Source organism: Ascaphus truei, chromosome 2 (assembly GCF_040206685.1).
Source record: "Ascaphus truei isolate aAscTru1 chromosome 2, aAscTru1.hap1, whole genome shotgun sequence".
Lineage (NCBI taxonomy): Eukaryota > Metazoa > Chordata > Amphibia > Anura > Ascaphidae > Ascaphus > Ascaphus truei.
In genome coordinates, this window is record NC_134484.1 from 103349765 (window position 1) to 103369642 (window position 19878).

Here is a 19878-nt window from a genome sequence, read left to right on the forward strand (position 1 = left end):
CCCTTGCGTTACTCTGCAGTCACAGTTACTAAGAAATGTTCAATTAGCGGTATATTGTCAGAAGTAGTGTCACTGCATAGGGACTCTTTCATGTGTACAATTTTAACTTTTCTTATTCCAAAGAATGCTGTTCAAGATGCCAATCATCCAAACAGTGGATTTGCAAGAATTATAGGATAGGGGGAAAAAAATGAAGTTTAAGCACAGAGTACAATACAGATTACTTATGGTAATCATTTGTATAATTTTTCTAGACAGACCTGGATTAATGTTTATCCCAAGAAAGAGATTACTATATGTCTGAATCATGTTGTACACGGACATTATTAAACAGAAGGCTTGTGTTTATGTAATGCAATGGCTAGTGTTAATCATTTATTATGTATTGTATTACAAGGGCACCCACGGGTTGAAATTAACCCCTTTCATTACTGTGTACCAGTACCGCATAAAAACATATTTAGGCAGCCTTTTCAATACATATAGTCAAAAGTATTTAGAGCTCTCTAATTGTCATTTTTATTTATACGATAAGAATGTCTATGTCTGGAAGAGAAAAAGTTAGGGTTCGAATTATCTAAAAAATACATAATTTAGGTCAGGGGTGGCTAACTTTTTTTTTCAGGCATGCCAATAAATGGGCACACATTTTTGGGTGGTCCACTTTGCTACTGCCCCCCATCCTCCCCACCTTACTCCTTCTCCTCCTCCCCCCCACCCCCTCCCCACTCTCCTCCTCTCCGGCGGAGCCCCATTGGTGGATGTGGTAGTTGGGCCCAATTTCTGGAGCCAGCCGGGGGATGGACGTGGGCCATTCAAAATGCCACAGGTTGGCCACCTTTCATTTAAACACTGTTGTTAAATATCTAACGTAAGCAAGGTTTTTTTAACTGATATTTTCAGGCAATATTTTATTAATTGTTAATCAACTTCAACGTCCTATTCAAAGTGATGGTTAAGGTGGATGTTATTTTTGCCAAAGTTTCTAAATATAAGTAATGTTTATCCATTAAGACAGGGGTGCTCAAGTCCTCCCAACAGGGCAGGTTTTCAGGATATCCCTGCTTCAGCTTGAAGACTGAGCCACTGATTGAGCTACCTGTGCTGAAGCTGGGATATTCATGAAACCTGACCTGTTGGGGGGGGGGGGTTAGAGAACTGGAGTTGAGAACCTCTGCAATAAGACAATATTTATCTGAACCATCATTTAAAGATAATTATTCATCTAATCATGTGGTTTACAAGGCAGTCACTATTCTTGGATATTCTGAAGATGCAGTATTTGCTCACAAACAGGTTTTGGAGCACTAAACGTTTACAAGCTTGGGAGAAGTAGCACATGGCTCTCATTGAAATAACTAAAATGAGAATTTATAATGCCATTTTGTTGTTGTTTTTTCCAGAGATTCCGATGTATGTAACAAATATCTGCAGACTTAAAGGAGCTTACTCTGTAAGGTGTGGTAGCGCAGACGCCGCTCAGTGAGGAGAGTGGGGGATAGAGCTACTCAGAGGGGATGGAGCTAGTCAGCCCTCCTGCTCTCAATTACCAGTGGCAGGGGGAGGAGTGTCTGTGCCTGTATAAGGCGGTGTCCATAATGGTTCAGATCCAAACGAATGGAGGCCAAAGCCTATGGGCATAGTGCACGCGCACGGCAGAGCGGCAATGCGACCGATGCGTGGCGAGACAAACTTGTTTGTTTTTGCCACTTGACGGCCGGGTCACGTGAGCGCTTTGCGCCCCCCTGACATGCCTCCCCATTGCCTCTGCCTGCAGGACAGAAATCTCTCCTGCTCCAGGCAAGCGTGACGCCGCGCAAACGGTTGTGCGCACGCATTCACTATGTATGCGGCCTGAGTGATAGTGTGTGTGCATTCTGTATTTCACAGACACACACACTTTGGAGCCAGCGGTGTTAGGCGCTGGTGGGAGGTGGCTAGCCCCTCCCATCGGTGTGTGTGTGTGTGTAAAAATTCTGCCTGGCTTCTAAGGATTTCATATTTGTGTACACCCCTGATCTACTGTACATTAATCTTGGGGGTTCTGATAAATTAATTTACAGATCATTTGACAAAGACAACTGATATATGTCATATAGTGTATATAAGCAAGGCCGATCAATTTCTTCATGTTCATTATAAAAAAAATTAACCGTTCATAAATACCAATAAACTTCCTAAAAGTTTGTGCAATTATGCACATTTTGTGCAGAAACGAAACACGTTGATGTCTATTGTACTTGGATTATATGTACTGTTCTTGCTACTCCTATTACAATACACTGCTTTGAGAGAACTGGACGCTCCTGGTTTAGGAGAAACTGAATGAGGAAGCCATGAAAATCACTGGGAAATTTAAATGGCCGTTGATAAGGTTGTAAATGAGGGGAAACATCAGTATGCTGTGTGGTGTTTTCCTTCACTGATATGCTGTGATGGTGCCAATTTTGTGACTAGGACATTTTCCTAAATTGGGAGTTGCTCTTTGTGGCAAGAAGACTATGGTTCTGCTCTGGAGGCTTCACTGGTTCAGGAATGTTATACATACAGTATATAGGATGTGACGTTTGCGGGTTCAAACTGAGGAGTTGAATTTGGGAAACCGTTTTCAAATCTGAGAAAAATTTGAACCAAATCCCCCCCCAAAACGATTCATTCTTGGATGAATTTTTTGATTTAAAGTTTTGTATTTTTTTTTTTTACTAAAATCGTCGACATTTTTGAAGGAAAAAAAGTGAGCACAATTTAAAAATGTTGGATTTTTTAAATATACATTTATTAATATTTGTATGCATGCACTTTTACTGGTGTGTCTAAAAATGTTTGGCTTTTGCTGGAACTCAATAGGTTTGGGATTTTTGAAACATTATGCAAAAAAGTCAAAATATGCAGGAATTTGTATTTGATATATAAATGTATAACTACATACACTGGTACCTTTTTGTAGGAAGAAGGTATAGAATTGAAGCGCTCATTTCTGATGTTATCATTCTTTGGGTAGTAAGTTGAATTAGCGTTACATTTTCTGCTGGAATGACATGGTGTTTAACAGTGTTACGCTTATTGGTGCTGAGTTAAACATGTCTGAAGCAAACGATGACCCTCATGTCTCCCTGATTTGAGTCCACAGACTTGGAGCATTAAGTTAATTTTCCCCTGGATTTCTGAGCTGCGTCCTCTTTACCCCGCGGAAACGCTGTGAAGAATACAGGTTTTGACCGAATGACAGAGCATACAGGGTGAAATTAGATGAATTAAATTAGAATATGACAAAAAGCCTATCTAAATATCTGTCACAAGTTTACCTATACAATGTAGAGTCCAACCTAGCAAGGAATAACAGGCCAACTGCTGAGATTTTGGTAGCCTGCTAAATAGAAAATTCATTAACATCCAAATCCCTTGTAGACTTTAGAAGCATAACTGAGGGGAATATTTAGGCTGTTATGCTTCCAAATTGTATTATGTCTCCATGTTCTCTGAACAATTGTACTCCTTTTCAGCATCTCAATTACATCAAACCACAAAAGAGTTTTCATTAACAGTTGCATATTGCATTCATTCACGTGAATTTAAAAACTGGGAATTTTGTTTAATTAAACAATGTAACTTTTAATGTAGCATACATGTCTGAATCATTCATATCCACCCCTCTCTCCCCCCCCCCCCCCCAAAGGTAAGATTGCACATTTTAAAGGAATCCAATATTTTCAGAAATTGGAATAAAGGGGATATTCTGTTTGTAATCATGCATAACAAAATGCATTTACATGCAAAGGTTTTAAACAACAAAAAGGCTGTATTTTTTCTTTTGTTTGTGCCTTGTAGTTGTGATATTAAAGAACAGCCCATGAAAGAGTTAATTCAGCAACATACATTTCTATGCTGTGTATGATAGTAGTAAGCTTGTGATCTCTTGATCTTTGATTACATCCCGGCTAGTAAATATCTTGTGATTAATCAAAATGGCTTGTTCTGTATGTAATGTAAGTCACCTTCACAGATGGGATGTAGCATCAGAGTTGCTCTTTGAATATTCGTAATAATCCTGTCTAAAGTAGGCCTGCTCTGTGTTACTGTGTTTAAATCGGATTGTGCCAACTAAACAGCTGTAATAAAAAATACAAATTTGATTTTCCAAATAAGACAAGAGACCTACATAAAAAGAAGCTTTTGTACCGGTCTCATATACTGCAGGTAGACTTCTGTTTTCAATATTAAATCTGATTTATTTTAATGGGGTTTTTTTTGTTTTTAAATGTAGAATCTTTGTCGTTTATTAAATATATATTTCCATCTAAAGTAGAAAAGCTACGTCATTACATATCAGTTCTTTTTCGTTTATGCATTTTTTTTGTGTGGCGTAAAATTCCCTGTAAAAGGTGCCTCCTGAAATGTGCATAAACATTTATTTTATAGATACTAGAAGAGTGTATATACAGTATAGGCAAATTATTTCATTTGCTTTATAGAGTTCTCTACCAAAACATTTAGTTGTATTGCCTAAAATAGACTGAGTTCATGCCGTGTTTCATACTGAATAGGATCGATGGAGCAACCCTTATTAAAGGGATACACTTCTTTGAATCCCAATTATCTAAATCTGTTATAATTGCCTTATCATAATAAGCAGCCTCTATTGACATGCTAAATGCCTGACTGCCAAGAATAGGAGCAGAGTCATGAAGCACAAAAAGACCAATGTAACTTGTCAAAAGATCGTTTAGAGGAATGTCTCAATTGTGTAAAAATTATGCCAAATCCCCCCCCCCCCAAAAAAAACCTACATCATTTTATTATTTGTATTGAATATTATGAGACACACCACAAAAACTGGATTGAGCTCAATATAGGTGTGTGATCTACAAATTAAACAAGTCACATGGATCTGTATGTTTGTCTCTTTTTACAATATACAAGCAAGGGTAGTTATAATAGCATTTTAATCTGCTTTTAAAACACTTCATGTATATAGTAAGTACTCTCTTCCTTTCAACAGGCGAACTGGGGAGCCTCCTTTGGAAAATGGGTGGATTCCTTACCTTGGTTTGGCTTTAGAGTTCCGTAAAGATCCTTTAAAGTTCCTGACCTCTCGACAACAGAAATATGGAGACATCTTTACCATCTACATTGCTGGTAAGAAATATTATTTTAATTACTTCAGGTGTAACTCTCTGTTTGCATGAACATACATTTATTTATAAAAAAAAATTACCAGGAAGTTATACATTGAGAGTAACCTCTCGTTTTCAAGTACAGTATGTCCTGGGCAGAGTTATGATGACAGATACATGGTTACAAATACATGGGTACATTAGGTGAACAGGGTTATACATTATATATAAAGACGTTGCATTACATTACATGAACAGGGTTATTCTTAAATTATCCTTGCCATGCTTTTTCATAACAGAAATCGAATGTAGTTTTAAGGCTACAAGACAGAACCAAGTGCTATGTGTAGTGTAAAAATGTTTGCATTAATTGTCATAATTGAACCTTTTTTTATATACTGTATAAAATAAATAGTTGCAAATGTATTTAAAATGACAAGGGATTTGAATGTATGGAGTACATGCAACAAGATACATTTTCATATATATATATGCTTTTTTAGGCGACCGTATGCTTCGTTTATGGACTATATATGATAAGTCCATACCAAAACATGCTTTTTTATGTCATCTTTAGAATCATTCTATTTGCGACCTAATTCACAGATGTTAACATTTCTCGTTGCTTTTGGATTTCTTTTCATTTAAGGCATATCCCAAAATCTCTTCTGTCCATGAGAGCAGCTGGAATGTTTATCACTAAGCATCATGATTTCCAGCTCTCTCAAAAGAGATAATACTAGTAAATCATTTCTTTTGCAAGAACGAAAGATAGCTCTGCTTAGACTCCTGACCTCAGATACCACAACATATGAAGGGAAGTTTTAGTCATTTGACAAAGAATGATTTTTTGTTTGCGTCGTAGGCTGTGCACTGGTACTTGCATACTAGCATTATATTCCTATTCACAGTGTCTTAAGTGCAGGTCCTGTCAACATTACAATCAATATATATTGTTTTAATTATCAATCCCCAAAAGTAGTTCACTTGGAAAATGCGGGATGCTGCTTGGAGTTTCTGGCATGACCCCGTACCGGTGATGCGATTTTGCTGATTGTACTTTCCAATGTGATGAGCAAATGATTGTCATCCCCAAAAGTCACAAGGGACACGGATGTCATCTTAATAAAGAAATTAAAAAGCACATCTTTCCACGAGAAACAATGTAAATTCCTGACCTGTCGCAGAAAATAGTTCTCTAATTGGTTCTGTGTGGTGGTGCAGCAAAATCGTTTTCCCCATACGTCGTACCGGTGCAGCTCCTCTGTACATCATTGTCAACAGTTCACTGAAATCTTCCTAATAAGAGACCGATTACGTAAATGTGATAGTCCTCAAGAAAAAAAGGGTACTACATGATAGCATTTCCAGAGATATTATTTTGTGTAAGGATCAAAAGGAAGTAGACAGTTCTCCAAATAACTTCAGGGATCTCACAGAGTCCGCTGTCTGGTCCTTTGTAGAAAAGACATAGCGCATATGTGTTTTCGGAACTGAAATATTTCCGTTTTGGTTAGCTTGAATGAGTCTCTTAAAGTAGTGGGCCACTACAGCAGGGGTGCTCAACTCCAAACCTCAAGCCCCCCCCTAACAGGTCAGGTTTTCAGGATATCCCAGCTTCAGCACAGGTGGCTCAGTCAGAGGCTCAGTCGCAGACTGAGCCACCTGTGCTGAAGCAGTGACTGATTGAGCTGCCTGTGCTGAAGCAGGGACTGATTGAGCCACCTGTGCTGAAGCTGGGACTGATTGTGCCACCTGTGCTGAAGCAGGTACTGATTGAGCTGCCTGTGCTGAAGCAGGGACTGATTGAGCCACCTGTGCTGAAGCTGGGACTGATTGAGCCACCTGTGCTGAAGCAGGGATATCCTGAAAACCTGACGTGTTGGGGGGCTTGAGGACTGGACTGGATTTGCGTCCCCCCCCCCACTACAAATAGACCGTTCTGTGAGACTTGGGACATTACCTGGGAAGATTGTAATAGTAGAAGGCTACATGCATTTTTTTTAGCCTCAGTTGGCATTATCGGTAACAAATGAAGCAGAAGAGAATTGTATTGCTTTCCCTTTAGATGCGCCTCCGCACAGCAGGGTGACAAAGGGAGCATCTAAACATGATCTTTCATTGACTCCATTGCTGCTGTGAAACTATATCCGCACCGTAAAATAACGTTTACCCCATAAAGGTTTTTTTATTTATTTTTTTAAACCACCTTATGTTATGAAACTGTGCAGTTCTGTATGCGTCAAGAGGGGACTCTAAATAATACCATGTTGTATACTGCTTTTTATTTAATAAACAGTTAATATCAAATAAGTAGTTAAAGCAGCAATACTACTGTACATTTCCCCTTTTTCTTCTTCTTATTTTTATATATAAAACATGTGGCAATGTATAATTCTACATTCTTACCTAAGCTGGCAATCGGTTCGTGCTCCTGTTATAAATCTGTCAAAATCCTGTTTCTTTGCCTAACGAAATGGCCGCCTTCTAACTTTGTGCTGCAGTCTGAAATGCTGCAGCTGCTTAGTACATAATATTACTAAGTGTAGCACATTATTGTTACAGCTTTCTGAGCAATAGACAGTCTCCTGTTTGGAACACAACAGATCTGTTTGTGATACTTTGTTGCCAAAGGGCAGAGATAAAAAATGTGTGTGAGCCCCTTTCAACCATGTATATTAAATCGAATATAAAGAATACTATGTTAAGAAAAGATTATTGGTGAGCCACATAAGCTGTTGCATGTGTTAAAAGTTTGCAAAAGTATAGTTAAGCCAATCTATATATATAAAAAAAAGCCTCCTTTGTGCTATTTGGAGTTTGTTTTAATGCTGTTCTGCCATACTATGAAGCGGGATATTAGTAAATTGTAAAGCTTTACTGCCAATACGGGACGTGTAAAGTATTTGTAATAGGTTTTGTTATCAGGGTGAGACTTCATTAACCCTATATTGCTAAACCCCATAATGTAGATTTTGTTTAAACTATTGATTCCCTGTATTTCAGCCATTCTATTTTACTAATTGTGTTTGCTATAAGTTGATCTAAACATATATTAATTCACGTAGATAATCAAGAGGGACCCTGACCTTAATGATTTTACAAACTACTCAGTTTTACATGGTCTGTGACTAAATCTGCACTTGTTTTTGTCTTGGAGAACACTAAAATGGTGTGCAGGTCGTGATAACTTTCAGTGGACCAACGTGGGAGATCTTCATTGATGTAGTTTGTATTTGAGCTACTGAGAGCTCACCAATCTGTTATTCAAAAGTGTCATTAAATAACAACATATAACCATGTAGAAATCCAGTACAGTAGCACAAAAGACATAGGGAGGTCTACTTACAAGTAGCAGAATTGCACCAAGTTTCAATCTGCAAAGATTATCTTCACTGTGCCACATCTCTATCCGCATGAGCCAAGTGTTTCAGGTAAAGAGCCTCGTTATTTAGCTTCAAAGCTTATATAGAATATCTTTTAAGCATTAATTATTTCTACAATTCATAACCTTCAATTATAGTTTCTGGCAACTGTAAACAAAAGGCAGCATGGGGATTTTATATTTTCTGAGAATGTTAGGGACTGTGAGGAAACTATTTAAAAAACAAAAATTAAATTAGATAACAAATGACCAATTTGAGGTCTCCAAACTGACAAAAAATTGGTAAGGAATAGTTTTTTTTTTCTCTCCATATGTCATTTCTTTGATTTGTATTCAATCCAACACAACCCAAGATTGAGTTCATACAGTATATTGCATAGTTGTAGCATTGTACACTTCTCAACCTGTACTGTTACCTTAATGTGTTCCTTACTCGCTTCCTATATACAGATGAAGCCTGACTTTCTTTGGGACTGTGACAAAAATATGTTTTTGCTGCAGTGCCACCATCACAGTGCCCATAGGCTTGCCATTAGAATTGTATTTGCTGCACTTTATCTATGTATGTGTAGCCCCTACTCCCCGTCCCAATCGCAGATCGGGCCCCCTAAGGTGTTCTGGGATCTGGATACGTGTCTTTATGTGGTGCATACCTGCTGGCAACAGGAGGGCCTGAGTCTCCTGCGATGGCATGGGGGATAACAGGAACAGGTTACTGGGGTGGATGCCTTCGTTCTGATTCAATGGTGCAGCGCCTCTATCTTTAGTAAGCCCCAGGAATGCGGGGTGGAATCCTTACCAGAGAGTGTTCCCACACAGGGATGAGAGATTCCAGTCTCACACAGGTCTTCCTTTTTAAAAGCAGCAGTCTTTATTCACAGCAGGACAGCAGCAGCCGACAGTACAGTTCATGCACCATCCACCAACTGTTCTCCTTTGTGATGGTCCTTCCCTGCCACCACTCTGGATCAAGGGCATCCAGAGTGGGGATAACTCTTCTTTCACCCCCTAAGCAGGGTGAGAGGTACTGGTGCACCTCACTACACTATGGCTGGATCAGCTCTAATCATGAGCTGATCACTCTTCTCCTCCAACTCTAACTACTAGTCACACTAGTCACACACTTCTAACACTAAATAGGAAGTGACACTGCTTTATGTAACCTCCAGTAGGCACCGCCCCTGCATCTCTTGATGGACACAGGGTCACATGACCTACCTTCACTTACACAACCCAGTGTCATAAGTAGGGAAAACCCATATCAACTCATGGCAATCTGCCCTTAGCAGAGTTTACACACAGGAGGAGGATAGAACTATAGCCCCATTTCTTACCAGGGCTACACTCTCCCTCAGGTGGAATCCAATGGTCCCCACTTGGACCTAATTTTCTGGACCATCCTGCTGGTGAACAATCTGTGAACATACAAAACATAAGTAATTAATATCGTGTACATCAGACTGTAACACCCATGATGGCGACATAACATATGGGAACCTCCCAACATGGAGAACCCTAACATCAATAATAATGATGGGGATCAGGCTTCTTCACTTCCCGCCCGTTGTGGATATTAATCCACAATCTTAACAAAGAAGGGTTGTACAGGCCCATTCTCCGGTCTGTACAGGACATTATGCATAAAGATATTCCTGCCTGTACTCCAAGCCTTTATCACGGAACATATTTTATCCTCCCTTAAGTAAGTGGTGTTACCAAACTTAATTCTTAAATGCTCAAGGACAGCATCTCTGAGCCAGGAATCTCTCTGGTCCTCGATCTCCAACATTATTGGCCCTGGCACGTATGGAAACTCATATCCATGAGATTGCCGGTATCTCTGTCTGCCCTACTTAATTTAGTAAGGTTCCGGTTCCCAGCCTATCCTGGCAGTACCCAGAACTGTGGCTCCTCAGGCGCAACATCATCATATAGAATAGATGAGCCTTTGGGGGTAATCACTTTTTGCATCATTTCTCTCCACCTGTTATCTAACTCGTCGGCAACCTCCTGTGGAGAATAGGTGCCTACGTCCCACCAGTGATCTACAATATCTTTCTTTATTAACACAAATCTGGTGCGGTCCATCCCCTCATGATACCCTGTGAATAACGGTGCCCACCATTTATCTCGGTGCTCATATGATGATGATACACTCATACCTTCCTCAGATTCTGTTCTGGAGGATACACCAGATGTCGCGGTCTCTGTAGAGTGCGAGCCTTTGCGTCTACCTCTAATGACTTTTCTTATAGATCGTGGGGTTCATCTTAGGTGGTGTGGGACTTACGGGATCCGCTTTTCCAGTAGACTGGGACCCCCGGGCCCTACCTCTAGGAACAGGATTAAACACAGTGGGGTTAGGTACACGTACAACACTTGACAATGCTATCTCCCCATCAGAACCCTCATCACTTGTCACCCAATCCCGCCAATCAGTTGAATACTTGGGCGTCTTATCCATCTTACACCCACTAGGACCCGGTGGCACGACACGTGACGGGGCAGGGGCAGTGGCCGGGGCAAAGTGCGCTAGGGGCGGTGACCATGGAATCTCCAAAGTCCATTGTAGTGTGTCTGAGTCGGGCGATGCCACGACCTGTAGATAGATTCTTACTGGCTCTTTCGGCAGCACTTCGGGCTCCTCGCTTGGCTACTTGAGCCTTAAACGTCTCATACTCTGCTTCCAACCCCCCTCTCCTTAGGGAAGTCAGCAAAGCTTCCGGGCTTCTGCGCCAGTCTGACCCAGAAGTGACGTCATCGCTGGTCGCCGCGGAATCTCCATCCGCTCCTTGGTCTCGCACCGGAAGTGCGTCGAGGACCGGAAGGGGCGGTGGTGGACCATCAGGGTCGCGGACGGGCAGGTAGGCCTCAAGCCATTCTCTCTCCATAGCTTCTTCCTTCACCTGGCGGGAATAAGGGGGTGGTGGTGTCCTCTTACCGCTCCGCTGTCTTGCGATGCTCTGCAGTTCCTCTGGAGCCGTCTCGGATCCCATCTCAGCCGCACTGGGAGTCGCCACGGCCGTGGTACTTCTATGCGGTTCAGGCCGCACCAGCGCTCACTGTCAGGGGGTCTCCGGACTCGTCTGCTCCATCTCAGGGGTAAGTGGGACTTCTTCTTTACAGCTGGGGTGGTCCGCCGGCCGGCGTATCACCACCGCTGACAGGCTGTCTCTTTCATCCGACGAGGACTGCAACGGCTCCTCCGCTGGGGAATCACCTCGAGTCCTTGCGGCACCGCCAGTGGGTATGGGTACGAAACGGGCCCGCTCCGGTACCTCCACTGCGGTCGCGCCCTCCTCCGTCGGGACATCTCTTGGTGGCTGGGCCTGGGTCCCTACCTCAGGGGTGACATATGGGACCAGGGCAGCCATCGCATCCGCCTCCTCTACCTCGATCAGCGTTGCTGGAGAGGCCTCTCGCGGGGTCTTGATCATAGGGCATGGCTCGATAGGCCATAGGTAGAACGTGCCACACTGTTGGCACCATGCCGTTGTACTTGGGGCCGGTCCGGGTGACCTGCATTGGATGCACAGGCACCGCAGATATTCTCGGCCATCAACCTCCACAACCAGGAAGCCTCCTGGAAGCTGATAAGTGGTTACGCTTAGGTCAGCCATCCTTTGCGCAGGGGTTGCGTTGCTCAGCTTGGTGGTCTCGCACTTAGCTCCTTCTCCTTCACCAGTCAAGCAGAAGTGAAATTCCTCGGCCTCACTTCCTGTCCCTCCTTCCGCTGGGGAGGACTGCTTGGATTGGTTCTTGGTGTGCCCCTTCCCTCTGGTGGAAACAAGAGGAGGGGCACTCTCTCTCTTTGCGTGACGTGGCTTCGTCTGTCGGCCAGTCACTGCACAGGTGGGTGTGGCTTCGGCTTTTGCGCCGCTCTCTTTTGGCTGGGGATCTGGGTTTGGCGCCAAACCCCTGCACATCTCTCACCATATTTCTTTTACAGCCTGCTTGCACGCAGCACGTGCGCGATCTAGGCTTGGCAGGAGTCGCCATTTTGGATCGGCTGCAACCCGCGGTTCAGTGAATGATGCAGCTGTCGCCATTTTAACCTCCTCCATGCCTCGCAGAGCACATGTATCTCTCGCCACCATCTTTAGTGAGCCCTCTAAACCCACGAAAGCGCTACTCTCAGTGTCTATGGTGTAACTCGTTCCTAGACACTTACTATACTTAATGGTGCTCTAACCAATGAATATAATGCATGGCATACCCCAGGCTAGGCAGAACTCTCTCCTAGTACACCGCACTTGCTGACGGTTCATAACAAGCACACTGTGGTGTGTTTTCTGGATACTGGCTAGTGTACGTGGCATTCCTAAGTACTGGGCATCAACCTACTTTTGGCCACTCTATGTGCAGACCCTATGCTGAAGTCCCTGGACCAGTTAACAGGCTAACCCCCACAGGAATCCTACACTATCTGCCTCAAGGCGACTAGAACAGCTACTGCTGCGGCCGAGTTTATTCGAGCATTTGCCCGTTCTCGGGCGCAGCAGTAACCTGGCGCGCGCCGGAGGGTGCCGGGCGCGCGCCGAAGCAGCGGAGGAGCGCCCTCCGATCGGAGCTTTCTTCCTCCCGCTGCCGGGTCCGCCGGGTCCCCCGGAACCCCCTGCCACCGTCCCCCACATCGCGGGACACCAGGGCTCCCCGACGCGCGTGCAGGGGGCGCAGGCACCCGATGACGCGCGGCACGCCGAGGGGATGCCACTAGCAAGCCGGGAAATCTCCCGGCTTGCGGAACTGGCCGCAGTGCAATAAATCGTGTCGCCAGTGTATAGCCTCTTTATCCAAATTTACATCACCCTCTTAGGACACCTAGGGTGTACTGTGCGAGAGGACGGTCTCTCCTGACTACCCCTAGTCTGCAAACATGCCCTTCCTTCTGCAGCACTTGCTCTGAAAGTGTACCTACATCTTTCAGTTCTGCTTCACTGAAAACCTGTCCCGTTGCTCTCAGCTATCTCAGCAATCTCAGCAGCGCCTCCAATTGTAGCACCTACTACCCGTCCCAATCGCAGATCGGGCCCCCTAAGGCGTTCTGGGATCTGGCTACGTGTCTTTATGTGGTGCATACCTGCTGGCAACAGGAGGGCCTGAGTCTCCCGCGATGACATGGGGGATAACAGGAACAGGTTACTGGGGTGGATGCCTTCGTTCTGATTCAATGGTGCAGCACCTCCATCTTTAGTAAGTCCCAGGAATGCAGGGTGGAATCCTTACCAGAGAGTGTTCCCACACACGGATGAGAGATTCCAGTCTCACACAGGTCTTCCTTTTTAAAAGCAGCAGTCTTTATTCACAGCAGGGCAGCAGCAGCCGACAGTACAGTTCATGCACCATCCACCAACTGTTCTCCTTTGTGATGGTCCTTCCTTGCCACCACTCTGGATCAAGGGCATCCAGAGTGGGGCTAACTCTTCCCTCACCCCCTAAGCAGGATGAGAGGTACTGGTCCACCTCACTACACTATGGTTGGATCAGCTCTACTCATGAGCTGATCACTCTTCTAACTCCAACTCTAACTACTAGTCACACACTTCTAACACTAAATAGGAAGCGACACTGCTTTATGTAACCTCCAGTAGGCACCGCCCATACATCTCTTGATAGGACACAGGGTCACATGACCTACCTTCACTTACACAACCCAGTGTCATAAGCAGGGAAAACCCATATCAACTCCTGGCAATCTTCCCTTAGCAGAGTTTACACACAGGAGGAGGATAGAACTATAGCCCAATTTCTTACCAGGGCTACACATGTATATCTTTATTTATAGCGCAGGACTGTAGCTAATCTCAGTCCCCAGGACATGTGGTTCCCTATTCCATATGCTGTAAAGATGGCTTCCCCACGCTGGAGACGAGATCAGCTCCATTAAAAAAAGCACAGGACAATATGGGCCGTAATCAGGCTATATCTGTATCAATTGGTCATTGGGGTGACAAATCACTTTTGTTCATCAGCATACATGTTTCCTGGTTTCTACAATTATATTATGCCATTCCCATATGCTCTTTAATTCTGACCACCCAGTAAAAGCTGACTGATTCGCACAATCTGGATTTTTTCCCCATTGTTTTCTTTGCTTCTACAGTAAATGAGCGCTTCAAACAGTGACCACACTACCAGATGAACGGTACACTGGCGACACACTTTATTGAAGTGTGGCCAGTTCCGCAAGCCGGGAGATTTCCCGGCTTGCAAGTGGCATCCCCTCGGCGTGCCGCGCGTCACCGATGCGCGGTCACGCGTCATCGGGTGCCTGCGCCCCCTGCACGCGCGTCCAGGGCTCCCCGAGGGAGCCCTGGTGTCCCGCGATGTGGGGGACGGCGGCAGGGGGTTCCGGGGTACCCGGCGGACCCGGAGAGGAGAGGGGGAAGCCGCGATCGGCGGGCCTCTCCTCCGCTGCTTCGGCGCGCGCCCGGCACCCTCCGGCGCGCGCCAGGTAACTGCTGCGGCCGAGAACGGGCAAATGCTCGAATAAACTCGGCCGCAGCAGTATTGTCAAGGCACCCATATTGTGCACTTGTTCTACAACTGACCCCAATATGGACAATAATACATGGATCCTTGGGCACAATGTTTGCATGATTTGTGACATTACTTCAAAGTGACACTTGTGTAGATTGGTGATCATCACTATTTTTTATATTTAAAAAAAAAACTGCATGGATTGCTTAAACAAAATAAAATGATAAGGTTTTGAATAATGTTATGCCTAAATAACTGTCTACATAAGGGGAAAGGCATCTATTTTGAATTTGGGACTAGCAGATGGTGGACAGATGGTTCATCTTAATAATAAAAAAATAACTTAAAATGTTTACATTGTAAACTCAACGTTGGAAAGTCCTATAATCGCTGTACGGATAATATCTCTCCATCCACAAACACTTCTTTTTTTCTTAAACACTGTAATTAGAATGCACTATCCAGGACTACCTGTTGCTGTGCAGGGGGACACGCTCAAGTTTTTCTTCATGAAGATTGTTGCCTATTTGGAGCAGAAAGGGAAGTAGCACGGTCCGACAGAGCACGTGGGAATTGGCCAGTAGAAGGGGGTTTCCCCCAGAAGGTTGCCTCCTTTGCATTTAGTTTCTTTGCCCCATTGTTTCTGATCTGCTTTTTGGTAGTGGCTTTTTCCTTTTTTGTGCTTTGTTTTTTTTGTAGATCTTTTTTCCTGTATGCAAAAGTAATGTTACCATTTTCCATGTTCAGAATATGCACCCTGCATGCGGTCTTTATATTTGAAACCTAAAAGAACGGCCCCCAGTTTTAGTCATGGTGTATGAGAAATGCAAAGCACATTTGGCTAAACTTGTTGTTTGAAAAGCTTTAGCAACAGATGCAATATTTCATTTGTCATCCACTTATGTGTTTTGTATACAGTACAATCCTTTTTCTGATGAGCTGTCAACATCTCACAATGGCATCACATCCCTCACAATCTACGTGTTACTTCCTATCTTGATCTTATCCAAGCATAATGTTGGCTTTAATTCATAGATGCTGTGCATTAAGTCATTTGTTTTGTAGCTCTTTCCATTATCACCCCAAGGTTCTAATTCATTCTGCTACCTGCCAGAAAAAGACTGTTTAGCATTTGCTTGGAAAAATTATATCATTTTTAGTTGAATTCAACTATAGTTGTCTTTGTTCTGCCAGCCATAATGATGACAGACATATGCATCCCAAACTTTTTGAATATGGTTACATAACAGATTCCTACATTTTAGAGGGTTTCTAATATCCCCGTAAAAAGGTACTACTGAAATTGTCAAAATCAGGTAGTGCGAGAGAGGCAATTAGGCTAAAGTTCCGCTGGAGGCTGCTGGCGTTCTGGTGGCATGTGCACAGTGCTAGACCGCTATCTACAGTCTGCAGGCAGAGTTCTCAGGCGTGGGGGGCGTGGCCACAACGGGGCGGGTTGGCGCGGCCATGACGGGGCGGGGCCATGATGGCTTTTATGTTAAAAAAGAGTAAATAAATTCCCCCACCGCTCGGTTCCCCCCTCCCCGAAATGAAAAACCTGAAAATGCTGTACGAGGGGCCATGGAAAAGCCACTGCATCAGAGATCACCGGGCTCAAGAAGCTGAAGAGGAGGATTCAAAGTGGACGATGATGGGATGGAAGGGGCAGGAGAAAACCGCCAATCCCGTTGTAGCCCCTGCTGGCTGATGTGTCACAGTATGCAGTGAGCCAGGAAGCGAGGGGGCAGTGGGGACAGCTAGGGAGGAGGTAAGGGGCTGGTGAGAGGCGCGCGCATTGCTGGGGACCTAACCTTAGAGACTGTGCTGCCGACATGGAGGGAGAGCAAGAACATCCGTCACGGGCCTGTCCAAAGAAGGGAGGCCGGATTGGCCGACCACGGACGTTGAGTCCTTACTGCTTTGGTCAGCCAGCCATGCTGCTCTCCTCAACCATCAACGGGCTCCCCTGGGTAGATTATCAAGAGGTTCCCCCGATGAAGGGAACCGAAACGTCAGTTTTTTTTTATACAATATGATCATTAATATTTCTTTACTCACTGTATTTGATCTCCAGTAGTGATGTACTGAGTACCCGGTGTTACCTGGCACATTTTCATCTACCTGGACATTACCGAGGCCCGGCAACTGAGTAGTGGGCCCGGTGCCAGATAATGTCAGGATAACTGAAAATAATCACATCACTTAACTGTGGCAGCATCAGAAGTGTCTTCACCGGCGTGTGAGCTGCAGGAATCCATTACACAGCACAGCAGAAGGTAAGCAGTGTGAGCCGGGGAACCATGTGACCAGAGCAGGAGCATTCCTATTGGACAGCTGTCTATCCAATAGGAACACTCCTGCTCCGGTCACATGGTTCCCCGGCTCACACTGCTTACCTGCTGCTGTGCAATGGATTCCTGCAGCTCCCACGCTGGCTGAAGACCCACTTCGGATGCTGCCACCACCACAGGATCTCTGCTGCTCTTCATAGATGTCGCTGCGGTCTTCCTCCACCCTGCAGGTAAGTTCCAACCGGGTACTCGGCCGGGTAGAACTATTGATTTTGGCCGGGTACCCGTTACCCGTTTTTTTTTAAATAAAACATTACACGGTATAACACTAATCTCCAGTGTTGGTTTTACAACAGTCTTTTCTGGCTGATTTCCGATTTGTGTGTGTGCGCGTGTGAGCGCGTGTGTGTCTGTGTCTGTAGAGAGTCGAAACATTGTTTTCCAAAGTCCTGGAGTGCCTGGTTCCATTTTTTCTGTATTCCAGTCCCCAGCGGTTTGCACCCAGGCAAGATACTATTTCCAGTGGAGTTCCAATATATACAGTATTGTATATTCATTTTTTATTATATATATAAAAACATATATATTATATCAAGCAGAATTCAAAGCACGCATAAAAGGAGAGACAAAAAAATACTCTGCAATAGTCACCAATAAACAACGTGTAATATAGACTTTCAACTCCCACTAAACAGTGGTAAATATAATTGTCTAATAGAGATTGTGGTTTTCAATGTAGCTTGAATGCAAAGGATCTTCTCCCCACTTCTTCACAATGTGTGTGTGTGGATCACAATGGGAATTAGGTAAGAAAGTAAATATGACGGTAACTAGAGGTAAATGATAGGTATTTAGAAAGATCGCAAGTTACATAGAATGATAGAAAACTAAGTAGATAGATGTAGCCTAGTGCCCCAGGCTATACCTTTCTTTTGCCCTAACATTATAAGTCCTGAAAGGCGCAGGCAGTGTTAGGCTTAAACTGGTGAATAGGGCCTTGTTTGTGAGTTGCAGACTTGATAGATACAGTGTTATTATATCCAGGTGCAGGCCTAACTGCAGTTTGGAGTGCCATGCCTGGGAGGGTGCTGACTGGGTCACATGCAGTTGGTGTGATAAGGGTGTTACATTTGTTGGCGCTGCTGAGCTGATCAACAGGGGCAGCACAAATGAGAATGGAATATATGCTGAAGGAGAAGTGAATGGGAGCACTCACTGTATCTAAGCCACATATTCCCAACTGTTTGCAAGCAGGCTATGCTCCCTGAGGGGGTGCCAGGGCTAGTATCCAGCTCACGATTGCAAACTCACTGTTGCTAAAACCGAGAAGTGCCTGAAAACCACTGTATCAGAGCCATTTGCTATAGATTGGGACACTCGCTATATCTGCGAGGTGCCTGAAAACCACTGTATCAGAGCCATGTCCGTCCACATTGTTCTAAGGCTGAGATGTGCTTGACAACCATGGTATCAGCCGAGTGCACCTGGAGTTAGGCCCGGTGTGGATCACTGATCCGGGGCCAGAACCCCCTAGAGGGCAACACCAGTGTGTACTCCCCTTATTGAACTGTTCCAGGGTTGAGAAGTGCCTGAAAACCACTGTATAAACCGAGTGCACGCAGAGTTAAGTCTGGTGTGGATCTTTGGTCTGGCACCAGAACCCCCAAGAGGACAACGCCAGCGTGTGCTCAACTACTAGTCCTATTAGTGCATGGTCAACCGAGTGCACGCAGAGTTAGGTCTGGTGTGGATCTCTGGTCCGGGGTCAGAAACCCCAAGAAGGGGCTACCAGCATGCACTCAAGTGGATCAGCCAGAGGGATCCTGAGGTCTGAAAGCAGTTCACGCCAAAATTGGAGAACCGCGTGTTTGTGGCTCTGCACGAAAGCCATAGCCACGCCCATTTTTCACTGCCTGCGACTCCTGGATCCACCAGGGGGAGGAGACGAGGATCTAACTGCCAGCCTGCGGGGTGTACCCGGATGCAGTGAGCACCCCCAGCAGACGCATGTGGTAACTACCCAGCCTAGAGCTGTGACTCCACTGATCCCTGCCACATCGACTGACAACATGGCTGAACAACTAGGCCAAAGATTTGAGCTGCCAAGAGGCCTCCTGCTGCAACAGATCAATGGGAGAACTTCCTGCACTTGCTCTGCCCCATCTGTGATCGCACGGGAGACGAGCTGGAGTTCTTATCTCGCTGTGCACGGTTTGACGTGCCTTATCTACAACCGATGTGGAAGTTCCCTGATCAACCCATGACTACTTTGCACACGGGGGAACTGTGGAGCCTTTATGCCTTTGTGCGTAAATTATAGACTCCAGTGAACAATTCTTCTGGGTAGGCTGAACGAGACTATATGGGAATAGTCTCCGATCTATTCCAGTAGCAATGGAACTTGCTCCGAGGTATTCACACACAATCCAGATGGTCCCCTGTCGAGATGAAAAACTGGGGTCCCCAAAATAGTGACAAATGATAGGCTTTATTAATATATACAAAAAGTGGTGAACAAACTAGTCCTCCCACGCGTTTCACGCAGAATATGCGCTTTCTCAAGACTCCTTGAGGAGTTTCTACTGCGGATGTGCAAGTTCAGTGCAAT

At 44.7% G+C, this 19878-nt stretch overlaps 1 protein-coding gene across 2 annotated transcripts in view; it reads left to right on the forward strand.

Annotated features, from left to right (window-relative positions):
* CYP7B1 (cytochrome P450 family 7 subfamily B member 1) overlaps nt 1-19878 on the forward strand; it is a 319498-nt gene that overhangs the window by 221253 nt on the left and 78367 nt on the right. For both annotated transcript variants that reach the window (XM_075584026.1, XM_075584025.1), the window contains exon 2: nt 5000-5136. Coding sequence is in view for 1 of the 2 variants with exons in the window: in XM_075584025.1 (XP_075440140.1) it covers nt 5000-5136 (137 nt within the window). In the remaining variant the exon portion in view is untranslated. The remainder of the gene's footprint in view (nt 1-4999; nt 5137-19878) is intronic.